General features: G+C 52.3%; 1 protein-coding gene across 1 annotated transcript; it reads right to left on the bottom strand.

Annotated features, from left to right (window-relative positions):
- Positions 1-1,250: 1,250 nt before the first annotated feature.
- On the bottom strand, positions 1,251-17,675 carry HIRIP3 (HIRA interacting protein 3). The gene is made up of 7 exons (XM_038763346.1): positions 17,620-17,675; positions 16,491-16,628; positions 15,184-15,310; positions 6,012-7,276; positions 4,416-4,578; positions 2,626-2,724; positions 1,251-1,851 (listed from the first exon to the last, which is right to left on the bottom strand). The coding sequence occupies exons 2-7, from the start codon at positions 16,494-16,496 to the stop codon at positions 1,679-1,681; spliced, it is 1,833 nt and encodes a 610-aa protein (XP_038619274.1). The 5' UTR covers positions 16,497-16,628; positions 17,620-17,675; the 3' UTR covers positions 1,251-1,678.
- Between the last annotated feature and the right edge of the window lie 2,245 nt (positions 17,676-19,920).

The raw sequence follows: 19,920 nt of genomic DNA, 5'->3' as shown, positions 1-19,920 counted from the left end.
CTTCAGCTCCCATCCCGGCCGTCCCCCGGGATGGATGGATGGAAGGAAGGAAGGAACGGCCTCTGGGGCCCGAGGTTTCCGCTTGCTCATATTAGGTCTCCGAAGCGGAGGCGGGCCATCGCGGGCGGCCCCAATCGTGCCACCGTCTCCCTCGATCGTGAAACGGGGAGAGGAAGATGCGTGTCAAATAGCCTAGCCAGCGGGCTAGCCGGGGTGGCGGGGGAAATCTCCCTGGGCCTCGGGGAGGGGTTGTAGATATCTAGAAAACTATACTTAAATTCGTCCAGGAGCCCCTCTGACCCTCCTGCCCGGGGAACCCCGCCCCTGTCACTGGGGGAGCCGGGGTCCGGAATGCTTAGACCCCCCCCCCCCCCACCGCCCCCCGAAAGTGGAAAGCGTGGGTTAAGGACCAGCGCCCGGGACCCGAGGGGGGCAGAGCCAGTGGAGGGAGGGAGTCCGGCCCGGGGCCAAGGCCCCGTCCTTGACCCTCCCCTACTTCCGTCCCCGTTGCTGTCTGACGTCCTGTGCTGGTCTTGTCTTGTTATTCTTTTTTATTGCGCGGAGGGAGGGGAGCGGGGGGACGGGGCAGCCCCCCGAAGGTGGAGGGGAAGGGGAACCTGTGGCCGATTTTTAGTCCCGCTCCGAGAGGGGAAGGAGGTGACAAAGAACCACCCCACCGCCCCTGTTCTCCCCCATCGCCCCCCCCAAAGCACTGAGGGGGCATCACGGAGGCCCCGAGGCAACAGAGCGGGGCTTTTAATAAACTGTTGGATATTCTAACCAGCCCCCCTGAGTCAGCTCTTCTGTTCAGGGAAGGAGGGAGATGATGGTTGGTTGCGATATTTGGCCGCTGCTTCTCCCTCCCGGGCCGTACTGCTCCTGGAAATCAGTCCGGCTTGTGCCAAAAGTGTGAAACAGGTTAAGGAAGGCCAGGGCATAGAGCTTGCCAGAATGGGCCGGGATGGGGGTAATCAATAAGTCACAGAGCTGACTTGAGAAGGGGCCCGGTGGAGCGGACGGGGGATGCTAGGAGCACCGGATGGCCAAGCCCGTCACCCCCGGCCACTTGAGCGACGAACCTAGATGCAAGCCCCCAACCCTCTTCCTTCCCGGGGACTGGAACCGGGATTTTCCCGGAAACAATTTCCTCCTGCCTCCGCTCTAGGATTTTAGAAGCCCCAAGGACTCGGAAGAACTTCAAGGAGCTAAGGTCGGGGCGGGATGTCCCACAGGGCTACCTCGGAGCTGGCTTCAAGTGATAAACAGTCATTTATTGGAGGCTTAAAAAGTGACAACCCTCCGCCCCGAACGCGAGGGACGAACATGATCGAGCACGGCTCCCTCTCCCTCCTGCTTCACCAGAACCTTTTCCCTAGCGATCCCCCGCTCCGGGGCAAGGCACCAAGGTGGGAGGAGTAGTACGTCTTTTATACATATATACAGCCCCAAGGGTGGTTCTCTACGTGCGGTTTTGTCACACCGCCTGCTCGTCGTCGGTTTAGGACGCCGGGGAAGAAGCACGGAGCGACCTTCCCGCAAGGCGAGCCCGTTCCGGTGCCGCGTGGCCTCGTGTCGGAAGAGCCGGCTGCGCCCGGCGTGTATCGCAGCGCAAGCTCCGGCCCGTCGTCGTCTCTCGCCGCGTTTTGTCCGAAGGCTCCGCGGGGCACCCTCTTCCTATTCAGTCACTCTCCCCGTCGCTGCTGATGATCCCACGCAGGTTGGACCAGTCGGGAGGCAACGGGCGAGACGGCGACTCCTCCCCGTCCGAGTCCAGCGCTGGGCGAGCGCGGCCCCCGGGGCCGGGGCCGGCTTCTTGCGGAGGGGGCCAGGCGGCCCGGCGGCGGGGCCGGCCTGCGGAGGCGGGGGAGGACCGGGGTGACAGGGGAGAAGACAACTAAGACCCTAGCGTGGCTCGGCCGAAAGAGCCCGGGCTTTGGAGTCAGACGTCCTGAGTTCAAATCCCGGCTCTGCCGCTTGTCAGCTGTGTGACTCTGGGCAAGTCACTTCACTTCTCTGGGCCTCAGTTCCCTCATCTGGAAAATGGGGATTAAGGCTGGGAGCCCCACGGGGGACAACCTGATCACCTTGTATCCCCCCCAGTGCTTAGAACGGTGCTCTGCACATAGTAAGCGCTTAACAAATACCATCGTTATTATTGGAGAAGCAGCGTGGCTCAGTGGAGAGAGCCCGGGCTTTGGAGCCAGAGGTCATGGGTTCAAATCCCGGCTCCGCCAATTGTCAGCTGGGTGACTTTGGGCAAGTCACTTCACTTCTCTGGGCCTCAGTTCCCTCATCTGTAAAATGGGGATTAAGACTGGGAGCTTCCCGTGGGACAACCTGATCACCCTGTAATAATAATAATGATGGCATTTATTAAGCGCTTACTATGTGCAAAGCACTGTTCTAAGCGCTGGCCGGGGGGTACAAGGTAATCAGGTTGTCCCACAGGGGGCTCACAGGGTTCATCCCCATTTTACAGATGAGGGATCCTCATCTTGTATCCTCCCCAGCGCTTAGAACAGTGCCTTGCACGTAGTAAGCGCTTAATAAATGCCATCATCATCAACTCCCCGACTCTTCCAGGCGTGGGAGGGGTAAGGGGAGGCTCCCTCCTTCCTTTGGTACCTGAGGTGCTGATGATGTTGCTGACGTCCAGGGACGCCATCTCGGCCGCCTCCTCTCTCTGCTCCTTCACGGCTCGGCACTTCTCCAGGGAGGGATTACCTGGGGCGAAGGAGAGGAAGGGGTGTCAGAAGGCGTCATCAGGTCTTGCTCAGCCCGGGGTCCTGTCGGCCTCACCCCCTCCTCCTTCTCTAACTGCCCCCCACCGATCCCTCCCGCTCCTTCCCGCGTTCTTCAAGGCAGGTGGGAGGATTCAGGGGCCCCATGAATTATCACGCCCGGCTTCGGGAGAGGAATCAGAATGGGAAATCCATCCTCTCTCTCCTCTAGCTTTTCCTGTTGCCAGCACTGGGGGAGAGGAGGGCAGCTTTTCAGTTTCAGGGGGCATTGGAAGGGGTTGAGGGGGGAGAAGAGGGGGAGAAAAAGAGGAAGAGAAGTGTGGGGGTGGAGAGGAGGAGAAAGAGAAGTGGAAAAGGAGAAGGAAAGGTTCTGACTTTCCCCGTTGTCACCGCAGTTGAGGGGGAGAAAAAGAGGAAGAGAAGTGTGGGGATGGAGAGGAGGAGAAAGAGAAGTGGAAAAGGAGAGAGAAAGGTTCTGACTTTCCCCGTTGTCACCGTAGTTGAGGGGGAGAAGAGGGGGAGAAAAAGAGGAAAAGAAGTGTGGGGATGGAGGGGAGGAGAAAGAGAAGTGGAAAAGGAGAGGGAAAGGTTCTGACTTTCCCCGTTGTCACCGTAGCTGAGGGGGAGAAGAGGGGGAGAAAAAGAGGAAAAGAAGTGTGGGGATGGAAGGGAGGAGAAAAAGAAGTGGAAAAGGAGGGAGAGGGAAAGGTTCTGACTTGCCCTGTTGTCACCGTGGTTTTCCTTGCCCTCTCTGGCCCCGGCCCCATGAAGCCAAAATGGAGTAGAGGGGCAGAAAGGAGGAGGAGAAAAAGGAAGAGAAGTGTGGGGATGGAGAGGAGAAAGAGAAGTGGAAAAGGAGAGGGAAAGGTTCTGACTTTCCCCGTTGTCACCGTAGTTGAGGGGGAGAAGAGGGGGAGAAAAAGAGGAAAAGAAGTGTGGGGATGGAGAGGAGGAGGAGAAAGAGAAGCGGAAAAGGAGGGGGAAAGGTTTTGACTTTCCCCATTGTCACCGTAGCTGAGGGGGAGAAGAGGGGGAGAAAAAGAGGAAAAGAAGTGTGGGGATGGAGAGGAGGAGGAGAAAGAGAAGTGGAAAAGGAGGGAGAGGGAAAGGTTCTGCCTTCCCCTGTTGTCACCGTAGTTTTCCTTGCCCCCTCTGGCCCCGGCCCCATGAAGCCAAAATGGAGTAGAGGGGCAGAAAGGAGGAGAAAAAGAGGAAGAGAAGTGTGGGGATGGAGAGGAGGAGGAGAAAGAGAAGTGGAAAAGGAGGGAGAGGGAAAGGTTCTGACTTTCCCTGTTGTCACCATAGTTGAGGGGGAGAAGAGAGGGAGAAAAAGAGGAAAAGAAGTGTGGGGATGGAAAGGAGGAGAAAGAGAAGTGGGAAAGGAGGAGAAAGAGAAGTGGAAAAGGCAGGAGAGGGAAAGGTTCTGACTTGCCCTGTTGTCACCGTAGTTTTCCTTGCCCTCTCTGGCCCCGGCCCCATGAAGGCAAAATGGAGTAGAGGGGCAGAGAGGAGGAGGAGGAGGGCCTGTGCTGGATCCCTCATCCTCATGACTTGTACTTCTCCCAAGGGCTGTCCCTCCAGCCCCCAACCCTTCCCCTCCATGCCCGGCGGGATTCCCCATTTCCCTTGTCCGGGGATGGGGGGGGACGACGGACACGGCCCCCTCAGCCTCACCCTTCATGCCCAAGGCCTGCAGCTCGGCCCGGAGCACGGTGAGCCGTTCTTTGTGAGAGCGGCAAGATCCCAGCAACCTCTTGTAGTTGCGGTGCGCCCCGCAGGCCCGGATGTAGCGCTTTAGCCGGACCACTGCCGGGTGATCCTCTCCACGGCGGGAGGCCTACAAGGGTTAGAAGAGGGCCCCGTCGGATCTTCTGAGCCCTTCCTGTGCGCGCGGCACTGTACTAAGCGCTTGAGAGACTATAACAGAGTGAGCAGACACATTTCCCCGCCCACAACGAGCTTACAGTCTAGAGGGATGAGGAACAAAGAGCTCGTCTCCAGCGGTAGACTGCAAGTTTCTCGTGGGCAGGGTTCACGTCCACCGATTGTACTCCACTCTCCCAAGCGCTTAGTAGTGCCCTGCACATGGAAAGTGCTCCGTGCCTCAGTGGAAAGAGCCAGGGCTTGGGAGTCAGAGGTCGTGGGTTCTAATCCCGGCTCCACCACTTGTCGGGCAAGTCACTTCACTTCTCTGGGCCTCAGTTCCCTCATCTGGAAAATGGGGATTAAGACTCTGAGCCCCACGTGGGACAACCTTGATTACCATGTATCTCCCCCAGTACTTAGAACAGTGCTTGGCACATAGTAAGTGCTGAACAAATACCAACATCATTAGTATTATTATAAATGCCATCGATTGACCATGATCTGTCAGTGCTTTGCACATAGTAGGCGCTTAATAAATGCCATTACTTATAAGCGCCATCGATCGTCCACGATTTGTCTGACCTCAGGATTCATTCAATTCCATCGTAGTTTTGTTTTTTAATTTTTATTCTTTTTAATGGCATTTATTAAGCGCTTACTATGTGCAAAGCACCGTCGTAAGCGCTGGGGAGGTTACAAGGTGATCAGGGGCTCACAGTCTTAATCCCCATTTTCCAGATGAGGTAACAGGCCCAGAGAAGTGAAGTGACCTGCCCAAAGTCACACAGCTGACAAGTGGCAGAGCCGGCATTTGAACCCATGACCTCTGACTCCAAAGCCCGGGCTCTCTCCACTGAGCCACGCTGCTTCTTACTGGGGGCGGAGCACTGTACTGAGCACTTGGGAAAGTACAACGCGACTATAAACAGTGGCTCCTTGCCCACAGCAGGCTTACAGCCTACAGTCCAGAAGACGGGTCTCGATTCGTCCCTCAGCTCGCCACCCAGCACCGTCCCGGGACGGCCTGCTAAACTCGGCTTAGTTGGGGCGCTCTGCACACAGTAAGCGCTCAATAAATACGATTGATTGGGTCCTGTGAGCCGAATCCAGACCAGGCCCCCCAAAAACCCTGCCCGACGTGAGCCAACCTCAAGCGTGGCTGAGGTAACCCCACCTCACCCGCCCCATAGGTACCCTGACTCCCTGAGGCTCGGCTGGGCGGCGGCGGTCAGCCCCGAGCCCCTGGTTCGAGGCCCGCGGCCCCGGGTTTCAGCTCAGGTCGGGCGGGCCCCCAAGTTTCGGTGGCCACAAGGTTCAAAACTCTCTCCAATCGTGTCCCTTTCCCCTCGAGGCCACCACCCTTCTGCCTTCTCCTTGGAGTTGCGGTCGTGGCCTCACTCCCACCTTCTTTTTGGGCTGGGGACTATTGTTCCGTGAGGAAGAGGAGGAGGAAGAAGGGGTGCTTGGTTTGGCTCCTTCTCCATCCTTCCTGGGCACGTTTGTCTTCTCCCCGCTGTCCTCGTCACTTTCTTTTTCGTCCTCGGAGCTCTCGCCTTTCTCACTGTCAGTTTTCGGTGATTTTTCTTCAGCCTTCTTCCCCTCACAGCCTGTCTCCTCGCTATTATCCTCACTACTTGCCCTCTCCCGTTCTTTCCCTGTCTCTCTGGCTCCCCTCTTCCTGCCCACACTTCCCTTCTCGCCGTCCTCCTCGCTACTCTCTTCTCCTTGACTGCTTTCACTCTCCCGTGACTTCTTTGCCCCCTTCTTCCCAGCTTGGCCTTTCTTCTTGTCACCGCTGCCGCCCTCTTCATTATTACTCTTCTCCCTCGAGGGCTTTCTTGTTCCCTTCCTCACTGCTGGACTGCTGTCATCTTCACTGCCCTCCTCTGCCACTGCCCTTTTCTTTCCTTTCTTTCCAGAACCTCTCTTCTGCTTGCCACCTCCCTCCTCCTCTTCCTCACTACTCTCGCTCTCAGATGTACTTTTCTTTCCCCCTTTCCTGGCCCCGCTTCTGTTCTTTCTTTCCCTTGCTCCACCGTTCTTCCACTTGGTACAGTTTTCTCTACTTGCCTCCTCTTCACTACTTGTTTTATCCTCCACCGGGGCTTTTGCTCCTGTGTTCTTAACCCCGCCTTTCCTCTTGCTACTCTCTTCCTCCTCACTCTCTTTCCTCTCACCATTCTCCACCTCTTCCCTGTTTCCTTTCCTCACTAATTTCCCCATAGGTTGCTTCCCCGCCCGGCTTTTTCCTTCTTCTTCCTCCTCCTCACTCTCATTCTCCAGAGCTTTTTTTGCTCCCTTCTTCTGAACTGCCTGCCTTCTCTTCCTGCGGTCCTCTTCCTGCTCATCCTCACTGCTTTCGCTCTCCATTTTTGCTCCCTTCCTCCTCGTCGGTCCCCTCTGCTTCTTTCCCTGACTGTCCTTGGGCTTCCTGCTCTCATTCTTCACTGCCCTGCCTGTTCCCCTCGGTTTCCCATTCTGCTCCTCTTCACTAGTTTGGCCCTCCTTTGGGGACTTCTTCAAGGAGGGACTTTTGCTCTCCACCGCAGCCTGTTTTACTCCTTTCTTAGTCAGGCCTTTCGCCATCCCTCTCACTGCTACAGTGCTCTTGGAGCTGCCAAGCAGCCGCGTGGCCTGGGGACCGGGATCCGAGTCATCGGAGCTGTGCTCTGCAAAGAAACAAGTACAGAAGGTGTGAGTCTTCCTCTCAGCCTCAACTCATTCCCTCAAACTCCCTTCCCCTAAGAGTCCTCTGTCCCCACCTCCCCCCGGCTTTCTTCGACTGGGCCCCTAAATAAAACCACGGCACATCCGTCTCTGGGAGACCGAATCCTGGTCCGCATCGCCTCGTGGGAGGGACGGGCGGGAGACGGAAAAAGAAGAGAGAAGGGCAACCGAAAAGCCCGGGGATTTGGGAGCGGCTCCTGTCAGTGTGGCCAGCCTGAAAAAAAATTCACATTTCTTTAACACTTGATAGGGATCGGGACAGTGGAAATCTACAACATGATAAAGGCTTTAGACAAAGTGCACACCAAATTATCGCTCATCACATCCCACGGCGCCAAAACTTGGGATAGCATTGAAGCCTGAGAGAGGCAAGTTTAGGTTTTCAAAGGAAAACCTTCTTCACCCAGTCGGGGATAGCAGTCCATCAGGCAGAAATATCGGGAGGTTTTATACAAAGCTCTGGATAACTGACTGGACAATGGGTCCATAATGGTCGTTAGAAATCAATCAATCGTATTTATTGAGCGCTTACTGTGTGCAGAGCATTGCACTAAGCGCTTGGGAAGTACAAGCTGGCAACATAGAGAGACGGTCCCTACCCAACAGTGGGCTCACAGTCTAGAAGGGGGAGACAGAGAACAAAACCAAACATAAAATAAATAAGTAGAAATAAAATTATTTCTAATAATTTAATAGAAATAAAATAAAAACAAAATAAAATAAATAGAATAGATATGTACAAGTAAAATAATAGAGTAATAAATATGCATATATACATATATACAGGTGCTGTGGGGAAGGGAAGGAGGTAAGATGGGGGGATGGAGAGGGGGGAAGAAAGACCCAGAGTTGTGAAAAGGTTTAGGTGGGTCTAGATGAATTCTTGGAAGATTGCTGCTTGAAGGATTATTAAAGGGAAAAAAACGAGGACTATTAGAGGGTCATCTCTAAGAAGATTGACTTCTGCCAATAGCATATTTTCTATTCTTCTGTCAAAGAGATGGGGGGAGCCACCACCCTGCTCCTGCAAGCAGTCGTTGACGCCACAGACAGTGGAAATCTTATTACCTGTCCTTTGTATTCCACAACAGGACACAATACACCGTCACAACAGGGGACCACCTTTTTGTGTGCCCAATGTGGCCAGGACTGCAGATCCCATTTTGGACTTTTCGGGCACATGTGCTCTCCTAGGTAAGCCCACCCATTAGTGGTGTCTTCTACGAATGCGAAGGACAGTTAAACGTGGCTCAGTGGAAAGAGCCCGGGCTTGGGAGCCAGAGGTCATGGGTTCTAATCCTGGCTCCGCCACTTGTCAGCTGCGTGACTTTGGGCAAGTCATCATCATCATCATCATCATCAATCGTATTTATTGAGCGCTTACTGTATGCAGAGCACTGTACTAAGCACTTGGGAAGTACAATCAATCAATCAATCAATCAATCGCATTTATTGAGCGCTTACTATGTGCAGAGCACTGTACTAAGCGCTTGGGAAGTACAAATTGGCAACATATAGAGACAGTCCCTACCCAACAGTGGACTCACAGTCTAAGAGGGGGAGACAGAGAACAAAACCAAACATACTAACAAAATAAAATAAATAGAATAGATATGTACAAGTAAAATAAATAAGCCACCAAGTCACTTCACTTCTCTGGGCTCCAGTTCCCTCATCTGCAAAATGGGGATGAAGACTGTGAGCCCCACATGGGACAACCTGATCACCTTGTATTCCCCCCCCCCCCACAATGCTTAGAGCAGTGCTTTGCACATAGTAAGCGCTTAATAAATGCCATTATTATTATTATATAATAAAATAATGTCATTGGTAGTGACTCAAATGACTGACCCTGGGGCTGGCTTTCCAACTACCCCCTTTTCCTCAGCTCCCCCTCCCTTCTGCATCAGACTCTCTCCCTTTGCTTTCTCCCCACCTGCCCCGCAGCACTTATGTTTATAAGCGCTTAGTACACTGCCTGGCACACAGTAAGCGCTTAAATACCACAATAATTATGATTATATATATATATACATATATATATAAAATTCCATTTATTTATATTGATCCTGTTTATTTGTTTTGATGTCTGTCTCCCCGCCCGTCTAGACTGTCAGCCTGTTGTGGGCAGGGACTGTCTCTCTCTATTGCTGTATTGTACTTCCCAAGCGCTTAGAACAGCGCTCCGCACACAGTAAGTGCTCAATAAATACGACTGAATGAATGAACACCACTAGGCAACCGCTGCTGCTTGCAAATTTTCCTTAGTTCTGTGATTCTCTTGAAGCTTTTTGGCTCAAAGAGGACCCGAGAAGCAGCGTGGCCTATCAGAAAGACCCCGGACCTGGGTTCTAATCCTGGCTCTACCACTTGTTGGCAGGGTGACCTTGGGCAAGTCACTTCACTTCTCTGTGCCTCAATTAACCTCACCTGTAAAATGGGGATGAAGACTGTGAGTCCCACGTGGACAAGCTGATTAGCTTGTATTCATTCAATCGTATTTATTGAGCGCTTACTGCGTGCAGGGCACTGTACTAAGCGCTTGGGAAGTACAAGTTGGCAACATATACTGTATGATGTATTTACCTCAGCACTTAACAGTAAACACTTAACTAATACCATACAAAACGAGAGCCACTCCATTTTTAACTGTGTGCTGCAAGTGTTGGGTAGGGACTGTCTCTATATGTTGCCAATTTGTACTTCCCAAGCGCTTAGTACAGTGCTCTGCACACAGTAAGCGCTCAATAAATACGATTGATGATGATGAAGTGCCTCCCAACGTTCAGCTTTAATGCCTCAATCTTCTAAGGGTTTACGCAGAGCGAGGGTAATACAGCCTAGTGGATAGACCATGAGCCCGGGAGTCAAAAGGACCCGGGTTCTAGTCCCCGTTCTGCCCCTTGGGCCGCTGTGTGACCCTGGACAAGTCACTTGGCTTCTCGGGGCCTCGGTCCCCTTTTCTGTAAAATAACTATGGTACTTTTTAAGTGCTTATTGTGTGCCAGGCGCTGTACTAAGCGCCGGGGTGGAGACAAGCAAATCAGGTTGGACCCGGTCCCCGTCCCCCGTGGGGCTCACGATCTCAATCCCCGTTTTACAGATGAGGGAACTGAGGCACAGAGAAGTGAAGCAACTTGCCCCACGGTCACACAGCAGGCAGGTGGCAGAGGAGGGATTAGAACCCGTGACCTTCGGACCGCCCCCCCACCCGGGCCCGTGCTCTATGGGGAGTAAGACTATGAACCCCAGGGACTGCGTCCAACTCGATTTGCTTGCATCTACCCCAGCGCTTAGTGCACTGCCTAGCACGTAGTAAACGCTTAACAAATACCATTAATATTATTACCACGGCCTGTTTGGCCCAGTTTTGTCAGGTGACGCAAGTGATCGGGAGTTATAGAGGAGCAGCGTGGCTCAGTGGAAAGAGCCCGGGCTTTGGAGTCAGAGGTCATGGGTTCAAGTCCCGGCTCCGCTCCTTGTCAGCTGGGTGACTTTGGGCAAGTCACTTCACTTCTCTGGGCCTCAGTTCCCTCATCTGGAAAATGGGGATTAAGACCGTGAGCCCCACGTGGGACAACCTAAAATCACCTTGTATCCCCCCCCCAGCGCTTAGAACAGTGCTTTGCACATAGTAAGCGCTTAATAAATACCATCATTATTATTATTATTATCGGGTAATTTTAAAGGCACCTTTCCTAATTCCCTACCCTCATTTGGGATGAGCAGTGCATTCTTATCTGTTTATAACAATGTCTCTGTCAGCCTCTAGACTGTAAGCTCCCGGTGGGCAGGGAACAGTGCTCTGCACACAGTAAGCGCTCAATAAATACGAATGAATGAATGCCAAGCCCACATTTACTCTCCCAAGTTCTTAGTAGAGTGCTCTGCACACAGTGAGCACTCAAATATCACTGATTGAGGGATTCCTTAAGAGGACTGTTCGCTGGCCCACTGTTGGGTAGGGACCATCTCTATATGTTGCCAACTTGGACTTCCCAAGCACTTAGTACAGTGCTCTGCACACGGTAAGTGCTCAATAAATACGACTGATTGATTAGTAGAGTGCTCTGCACACAGTGAGCACTCAAATATCACTGACTGAGGGATTCCTTAAGAGGATTGTTCGCTGGCCCACTGTTGGGTAGGGATCGTCTCTATATGTTGCCAACTTGGACTTCCCAAGCGCTTAGTACAGTGCTCTGCACACGGTAAGCGCTCAATAAATACGACTGATTGATTAGTAGAGTGCTCTGCACACAGTGAGCACTCAAATATCACTGATTGAGGGATTCCTTAAGAGGACTGTTCGCTGGCCCAAATGCGGCTGCTTCTTTAACAACCAGATGATCAATTCAGTCACTGGATCGTATTTACTGAGCGCTTACTGTGTGCACAGCACTGTGCTGAGCGCTTGGAAAGTATAATTCATCATCATCATCATCATCAATCGTATTTATTGAGCGCTTACTATGTGCAGAGCACTGTACTAAGCGCTTGGGAAGTACAAATTGGCAACGTATAGAGACAGTCCCTACCCAACAATGGGCTCACAGTGTAGAAGACGGGCTCCAAAGCCATGATAAATAGTAGGGGATCTTATGCCGCTCCTACAACATGTGTCAAGGAGGTGTGAGCAACCCTACAAAAACTGGGCCGCCTCCTCCCGTCTACTGACTCTATGGTGCTTTCCCAAGCGCTCAGTACGGTGTTCTGCACACGGTAAGCGTTCAATAAATACCCCTGATTGATTGATAGGGAGGATTTTAATGAGGAAATTGCACCACTGGTACGGCAGGCCCCTAAACAGTTCTTCTGCAGTGGTGACCACATTTACTGAGACCCCCACCGTCTTGGCCGGTCCCTTTCTGAACAACGGCATCCCCCCTGATACGGTGGCTAGTCTGGGGGTGGAAACTGTGGCTGGGGAACAGAAAAGTTCGCCTCACCCTCCCGCATCCTCCTCTGCTGCACGCGAGGCCTCTGCTGGGGTCGCAATCAATCAATCAATCGTATTTATTGAGCGCTTACTGTGTGCAGAGCACTGGCCTTTTGAGAAGCGAAACACGTTCTTCTACAAATTGCTGGGGTCTTTACTACTACTACTACTACTACTAATCAATCAATCAATCAATCGTATTTATTGAGCGCTTACTGTGTGCAGAGCACTGGACTAAGCGCTTGGGAAGTACAAGCTGGCAACATATAGAGAGAGTCCCTACCCAATAGTGGGCTCACAGTCTAGAAGGGGGAGACAGAGAACAAAACCAAACATACTAACAAAATAAAATGAATAGAATGGATAGGTACAAGTAAAATAAATAAATAGAGTAATAAATATGTACAAACATATATACATATATACAGGTGCGGTGGGGAAGGGAAGGAGGTAAGATGCGGGGGATGGAGAGGGGGACGAGGGGGAGAGGAAGGAAGGGGCTCAGTCTGGGAATAATAATGATGGTATTTGTTAAGCGCTTACTATGTGCCAAGCACCGTTCTAAGCGCTGGGGGGATACAAGGTGATCAGGTTGTCCCACATGGGGCTCCCGGTCTTAATCCCCATTTTACAGATGAGGGAACTGAGGCCCAGAGAAACGAAGTGACTTGCCCAAAGTCACACAGCTGACAATTGGCAGAGCTGGGATTCGAACCCATGACCTCTGACTCCAGAGCCCGGGCTCTTTCCACCGAGCCACGCTGGGCATCGGCAGCTGCTTGATGGGGAAAGACTAAAAAGGGTGGGAGAAAGGAAGAAAAACCAGGGGCCTGTGTCGGTAGGAGCAACACGCAGCCTATTTTCCCAGGCAACTGAAGCAGCGTGGCTCAGTGGAAAGAGCCCGGGCTTTGGAGTCGGAGGTCACGGGTTCGAATCCCGGCTCCGCCACGCGTCTGCTATGTGACCTTGGGCAAGTCACTTCACTTCTCTGAGCCTCAGTTCCCTCATCTGGAAAATGGGGATTAAGACCGTGAGCCCCACACGGGACAACCTGATCACACTGTATCCCCCCCAGCGCTTAGAACAGCGCTTCGCACATAGTAAGCACTGAAATGCCATCATTATTATCAACTCTCTCCAACCCAAGTCAGGGGAAAAGGAAAGGAGAAACAGATCATCAGCCTGTAATTTTTCTGTCCACGCTCTCCATTCTTCCCCCACCCACCACAAGCAGAATTTGTGAACTGGAATGCCCGTCGATGTCAGGGTGACCAGGGCCCGCTTCAGACAGTAAAAGTGTGGGAGGCGGTGCACTGAGAAGCAGCGTGGCCCAGTGGAAAGAGCCCGGGCTTTGGAGTCCGAGGTCCTGGGTTCAAATCCCGGCTCCGCCAATTGTCAGCTGGGCGACCTTGGGGAAGTCACTTCACTTCTCTGGGCCTCAGTTCCCTCATCTGGAAAATGGGGGTTAAAGGACTGTGAGCCCCCCCGCCGTGGGACAACCTGATGGCCTTGTAACCTCCCCAGCGCTTAGAACGGTGCTTTGCACATAGTAAGCGCTTAATAAATGCCATCATTATTATTAATGTCACTATCACGGGGGAGTGAGTCACAGCTGCAAATTTGAAAGTCCACAGCCTCCCGCCACCTAACTGGGAGACTGTGAGCCTGCTGTTGGGTAGGGACCGTCTCTATTATGTTGCCAACTTGAACTTCCCAAGCGCTTAGTACAGTAAGCGCTCAATAAATACGACTGAATGAATGAATCAATCATCCCAAGCACTTAGTACAGTAAGTGCTCAATAAATACGATTGAATGAATGAATGAATGAATCGTATTTATTGAGCGCTTACTGTGTGCAGAGCTCTGTACTAAGCGCTTGGGAAGTACAAGTTTGAAACAGGGCCTGCGAAGGGAAAACAATGACTCAGAGAAGCATTTTAATTTGGGGGGTTCAGAAAGACTTCTGGATGACATCATTATGTTACGCTGCGGGGCTAGGGTTTTGCAGATGGCGTGGCTCAGTGGAAAGAGCGCGGGCTTGGGAGTCGGAGGTCATGGGTTCGACTCCTGCCTCCCCCACATGCCTGCTGTGTGACCTTGGGCAAGTCCCTTCGCTTCTCTGTGCCTCAGTTCCCTCATCTGTAAAATGGGAATGAAGACTGTGAGCCCCACATGGGACAACCTCATCTCCTTGTGTTCCCCTCAGTGCTTAGAACAGTGCTTGGCACATAGTAAGCGCTTAACAAATACCACCATTATTATTATTATTATCAAAACGGCATCTTACAAATGGGGGCGGGGGATACACGGTGCATTCCTCACCCCCCTCACCACCGGCCAAATATCTGAAAGCAGGCTCGAGGGTGACCAGGATGGCATTTTCTTCCACTTTTAAATATATAAATCTTCTCTACCGCAGTCCCACTTCACGTACAAAAGCTTTTTCCTTTCTGCCTTTGGTTCAGGCCGTAGTGCCCCCGTCTCTCCGACCCTCCGGGGCCCCAGCCTTCTCCTTTGCAGTTTCCACTTCTCCCCAACTGCAACAGCTTCCTCGCCTGCGACGGCCTCTCCAAACCCAAATCTGGCTTTTTTTAAAAAAATGGCATTTTACTAATACTTAATTTAATATAATTAATAAATATAAGCATTTATTAAATGCTTATTACGTATCGAGCACCGTTCTAAGCGCTGAGGGGGTTACAAGGTGATGAGGCTGTCCCACGGGGGGCTCACAGTCTTTATCCCCACTTTACAGATGAGGGAACTGAGGACCGGAGAAGTGAGGTGCCTTGCCCAAAGTCACCCAACTGACAAGTGGCGGAGCCGGGATTTGAACCCATGACCTCGGACTCCCAAGCCCGGGCTCTTTCCACTGAGCCACGCTGCTGCTTCTTTCCCGTCTAACTCACCTGACTCCGAGTTGAACCTCTGCTTCTTCTCAGAGCTCACTACTTCTGGCGAGCTGGGTGGGCTGAGGGGCCGTTTCACCCCCTCCCCAGGAAGCGGGGCGTCCTCTGCAGCCCCCGCTTCGTCTACCTGAGGGAGAAAGTTGGACACACACATATATACAATCAATCGCATTTGATACGATTAATTGATACGAACACGCAAATAAACACACAGGAACATTCCACCCTTCAGCTCTCGCTTGGGAAATCCTATCCCCCCTATAATAATAATAATAATGATGGCATTTATTAAGCGCTTACTATGTGCACAGTACGGTTCTAAGCGCTGGGGAGGTTACAAGGTGATCAGGCTCACAGTCTTCATTCCCATTTTACAGATGAGGTCACTGAGGCCCAGAGAAGTGAAGTGACTGGCCTAAAGTCACCCAGCTGACAAGCGGCGGGGCTGAGATTTGAACCCATGACCCATGACTCCAAAGCCCGGGCTCTTTCCACTGAGCCACGCTGCTTCTTGTAATAATAATTATGATTCAATCACATTTATTGAGCGCTTACTGCGTTATGCTAAGCACTTGGGAAGCACAAATCAGGAACAGAGAGACAATCCCTGCCCACAGTGAGCTCCCAGTGTAATAACGATGGTATCCGTTAAGCGCTTACTATGTGCCAAGCACTGTTCTAAGCCCTAGTGTAATAACGATGGTATCCGTTAAGCGCTTACTATGTGCCAAGCACTGTTCTAAGCTCTGGGGTAGATGCAAGGGAATCAGGTTGCCCCATGTGGGGTTCGCGGTCTTAATCCCCATTTTCTGGATGAGGTAACTGAGGCACAGAGAAACGAAGTGATTTGCCCGAAGTTGACAGACTGTGAGCCCGCTGTTGGGTAGGGACCGTCTATGTTGCCAAGTTGGACTTTCCAAGCGCTTACTCCAGTGCTGTGCACACAGTAAGCGCTCAATAAATACGACTGAATGAATGAATGGCAGGTGGGATTAGAACCCACATCCTCTGCCTCGAAGCCCGTGCTCTTTCCACTGAGCCACGCCGCTTCTTGTCCCAGTTCTCCCGGCTGGGGACCCTGCCCGTCCAGCAGCCCGAGGAGAAGGGGGCCGGAGAGCCGCGCTGCTGCCCGTCATTCCATCGGCTTTATTGGGCGCTTCCTGCGTGTGGAGCACTGGACTAAGCGCTTGGGAAGTCCAAGTGGGCAACCCAGAGAGATGGTCCCTACCCCACAACGGGCTTCCAGTCTAGAAGGGGGAAGCAGACGACAAAACCAAACACGTGGCCAGGTGTCAAGACTCCCTCACCTGCATCTTGCCCAGTTCTGCCTCCACCAGTGGCTTCGGGGCCTGCTTCTCCTGGGGAGCTGGTGGTCCGGGGGGTCTGGGGGGTCCGGTCCCACGGGGGCCACGTAGCGCTTCCGCACCAGCAAGTGTGTCCGCACGCTGTGGGGACAGGGGGGGCGACAAGGAGGAGGACACGCGCGGGTGGTCACACGGACACCCCCAGACAGACACACATGGGCAGGCGGAGACACACACACAGAGCCAGACAAAGACACACAGATGGAGCCACACACACAAAGTCAGACAGACACACCGACACACACACACACACACGTCAGACACACCCAGACACACCCAGACACACAAACACACACTCTCACACACACAGAGTCTGACACAAACACATACACATAGCCAGACACAAACGGCCAGACACAAACACACACACAGCCAGACACAAACACACACACAGCCAGACACAAACACACACAGCCAGACACAAACACACACAGAGTCAGACACAAACACACACAGAGTCAGACACAAACACACACACACAGACACAAACACACACACAGCCAGACACAAACACACACAGCCGGACACAAACACACACAGCCAGACACAAACACACACACAGTCAGACGCAGACGCAAACACACACAGCCAGACACAAACACACACAGAGTCAGACACAAACACACACAGAGTCAGACACAAACACACACAGAGTCAGACACAAACACACACACAGTGAGACACAAACACACACAGCCAGACACAAACACACACACAGTCAGACACAAACACACAGCCACAAACACACACACACCGTCAGACACGGCCAGACCACGCAAACGCACACATAGTCGGACACACAGTCAGACACCCACAGAGAGTCAGACCCACACGGACACACACACACACACACACGGACGGTCAGACACACATAGACAGACACACGCAGAAAGTTTGTCAGACACACAGACACAGCCAGACCCACACAAAGTTAGTCAGACACACAGAAAGTTTGTCAGACACACAGACACAACCAGACACACACACCAAGTGGGTCAAACACAAACAGTGAGTGCGTGAGTGTGTGAGGCCGAGGGGCCCGTTACCCTCCCCCCCCTCCATCCCCCCGCACCTGCCTCTGGGCCTTCAAGGCCGCGGGCCCCGGGGGATGACGGGAAAAAAACCAATTGTGCGCGCGGGACTCCGTGCGTGCGTGCGTGCGTGCGGGACTCCGTGCGTGCGTGCGTGCGTACGTGCGTGCCGGGGGGCGGGGGAGGGGGGGTTCTGGAGCCGGCTCCCCTCAGAGGAGCGCCTGAGGAGGGGCACGCGCGGGACGCCTCCCAAGCGCTTAGTCCAGTGCCCTGCGCGCAGTAGGCGCTCAATAAATACGATGGAATGTATTAGGCGGCGCTTCTGGACCCCCCCCCCCCACCTCGGGGCGGGCCCGGAAGAGACCCCGGATCACCTGCCCCTCCCCCTCGCCCCCGCGCCCGTTCCCGCCTTTTTCCTCGCCGCGGCGGCGCGCGCTTAAATGGCGCCAAGCGGGGGGGGGGGGGGGGGGGCGGCCCGAGTCTGCGCAGCCGCACTAGGAGGGGGCGCGGTCTTTCAGTCAGTCAGTCAGTCAGTCAGTCAGTCATTTATCCATCCTATTTATTGAGCGCTGTGTGCATAGGGAGCCGGCCGTCATGGGGTCATTTAATCATTCATTCAATCGTATTGATTGAGCGCTTACTGTGTGCAGAGCACTGGACTAAGCGCTTGGGAAGCCCAAGTTCATTCATTCATTCACTATCCTATTTATTGAGCGCTGTGCCGTCATGGGTTCATTCGTTCATTCGATCGTATTGATTGAGCGCTTACTGTGTGCAGAGCACTGGATGAAGCGCTTGGGAAGCCCAAGTTCATTCATTCATTCACTATCCTATTTATTGAGCGCTGTGCCGTCATGGGTTCATTCGTTCATTCGATCGTATTGATTGAGCGCTTACTGTGTGCAGAGCACTGGACGAAGCGCTTGGGAAGTCCAAGTTCATTCATTCATTCATTCACTAGCCTATTTATTGAGCGCTGTGCCGTCATGGGTTCATTCATTCATTCGATTGTATTGATTGAGCGCTTACTGTGTGCAGAGTACTGGACTAAGCGCTTGAGAAGTCCAAGCTCATTCATTCCTTCATTCATTCACTCTATCCTATTTATTGAGCGCTCACTGTGCAGCGGGAGCCGGCTGTCATGGGGTCATTTATTCATTCATTCAGTCGTATTGATTGAGCAATTACTGTGTGCAGAGCACTGGACTAAGCGCTTGGGAAGCCCAAGTTCATTCATTCATTCATTCATTCACTATCCTATTCATTGAGCGCTGTGCCGTCATGGGTTCATTCATTCATTCAATCGTATTTATTGAGCGCTTACTGTGTGCAGAGCACTGGACGAAGCGCTTGGGAAGTCCAAGTTCATTCATTCCTTCATCCATTCCTTCATTCATTCACTCTATCCTATTTATTGAGCGCTGTGTGCAGCGAGAGCCGGCCGTTATGGGTTCATTCATTCATTCAATCGTATTGATTGAGCGCTGACTGTGTGCAGAGCACCGGACTAAGCGCTTGGGAAGCCCAAGTTCATTCATTCATTCATTCATTCACTATCCTATTTATTGAGCGCTGTGCCGTCATGGGTTCATTCATTCATTCGATCGTATTGATTGAGCGCTTACTGTGTGCAGAGCACTGGACTAAGCACTTGGTGAGTCCAAGCTCATTCATTCCTTCATCCATTCCTTCATTCATTCACTCTATCCTATTTATTGAGCGCTAACTGTGTGCAGCGGGAGCCGGCCGTCATGGGTTCATACATTCATTCATTCAGTCGTATTTATTGAGCGCTTACTGTGTGCAGAGCACTGGACTAAGCGCTTGGGAAGCCCAAGTTCATTCATTCATTCATTCACTATCCTATTTATTGAGCGCTGTGCCGTCATGGGTTCATTCGTTCATTCAATCGTATTTATTGAGTGCTTACTGTGTGCAGAGCACTGGACTAAGCGCTTGGGGAGTCCAAGTTCATTCATTCCTTCATCCATTCCTTCATTCATTCACTCTATCCTATTTATTGAGCGCTAACTGTGTGCAGCGGGAGCCGGCCGTCATGGGGTCATTTATTCATTCATTCAGTCGTATTGATTGAGCGCTTACTGTGTGCAGAGCACTGGATGAAGCGCTTGGGAAGCCCAAGTTCATTCATTCATTCATTCATTCATTCATTCACTATTCTATTTATTGAGCACTGTGCCGTCATGGGTTCATTCATTCATTCAATCGTATTGATTGAGCGCTTACTGTGTGCAGAGCACCGGACTAAGCGCTTGGGGAGTCCAAGTTCATTCATTCCTTCATCCATTCCTTCATTCATTCACTCTATCCTATTTATTGAG

The sequence above is a fragment of the Tachyglossus aculeatus genome, chromosome 21, assembly GCF_015852505.1.
Source record: "Tachyglossus aculeatus isolate mTacAcu1 chromosome 21, mTacAcu1.pri, whole genome shotgun sequence".
Taxonomy (NCBI): Eukaryota; Metazoa; Chordata; class Mammalia; order Monotremata; family Tachyglossidae; genus Tachyglossus; species Tachyglossus aculeatus.
This window is presented reverse-complemented; position numbering and strand designations above follow the sequence as displayed.

Bases quoted from the DNA above. Each gene is read 5' to 3' on its own strand.
- HIRIP3 (XM_038763346.1), bottom strand. The intron at 2,725-4,415 runs GTGAGGCTGAGG...CCTTCGCCCCAG, and splicing joins GCAGGCCTTGGGCATGAAGG to GTAATCCCTCCCTGGAGAAG. The intron at 1,852-2,625 runs GTACCAAAGGAA...CCGCCTCCGCAG, and splicing joins CAACATCATCAGCACCTCAG to GCCGGCCCCGCCGCCGGGCC.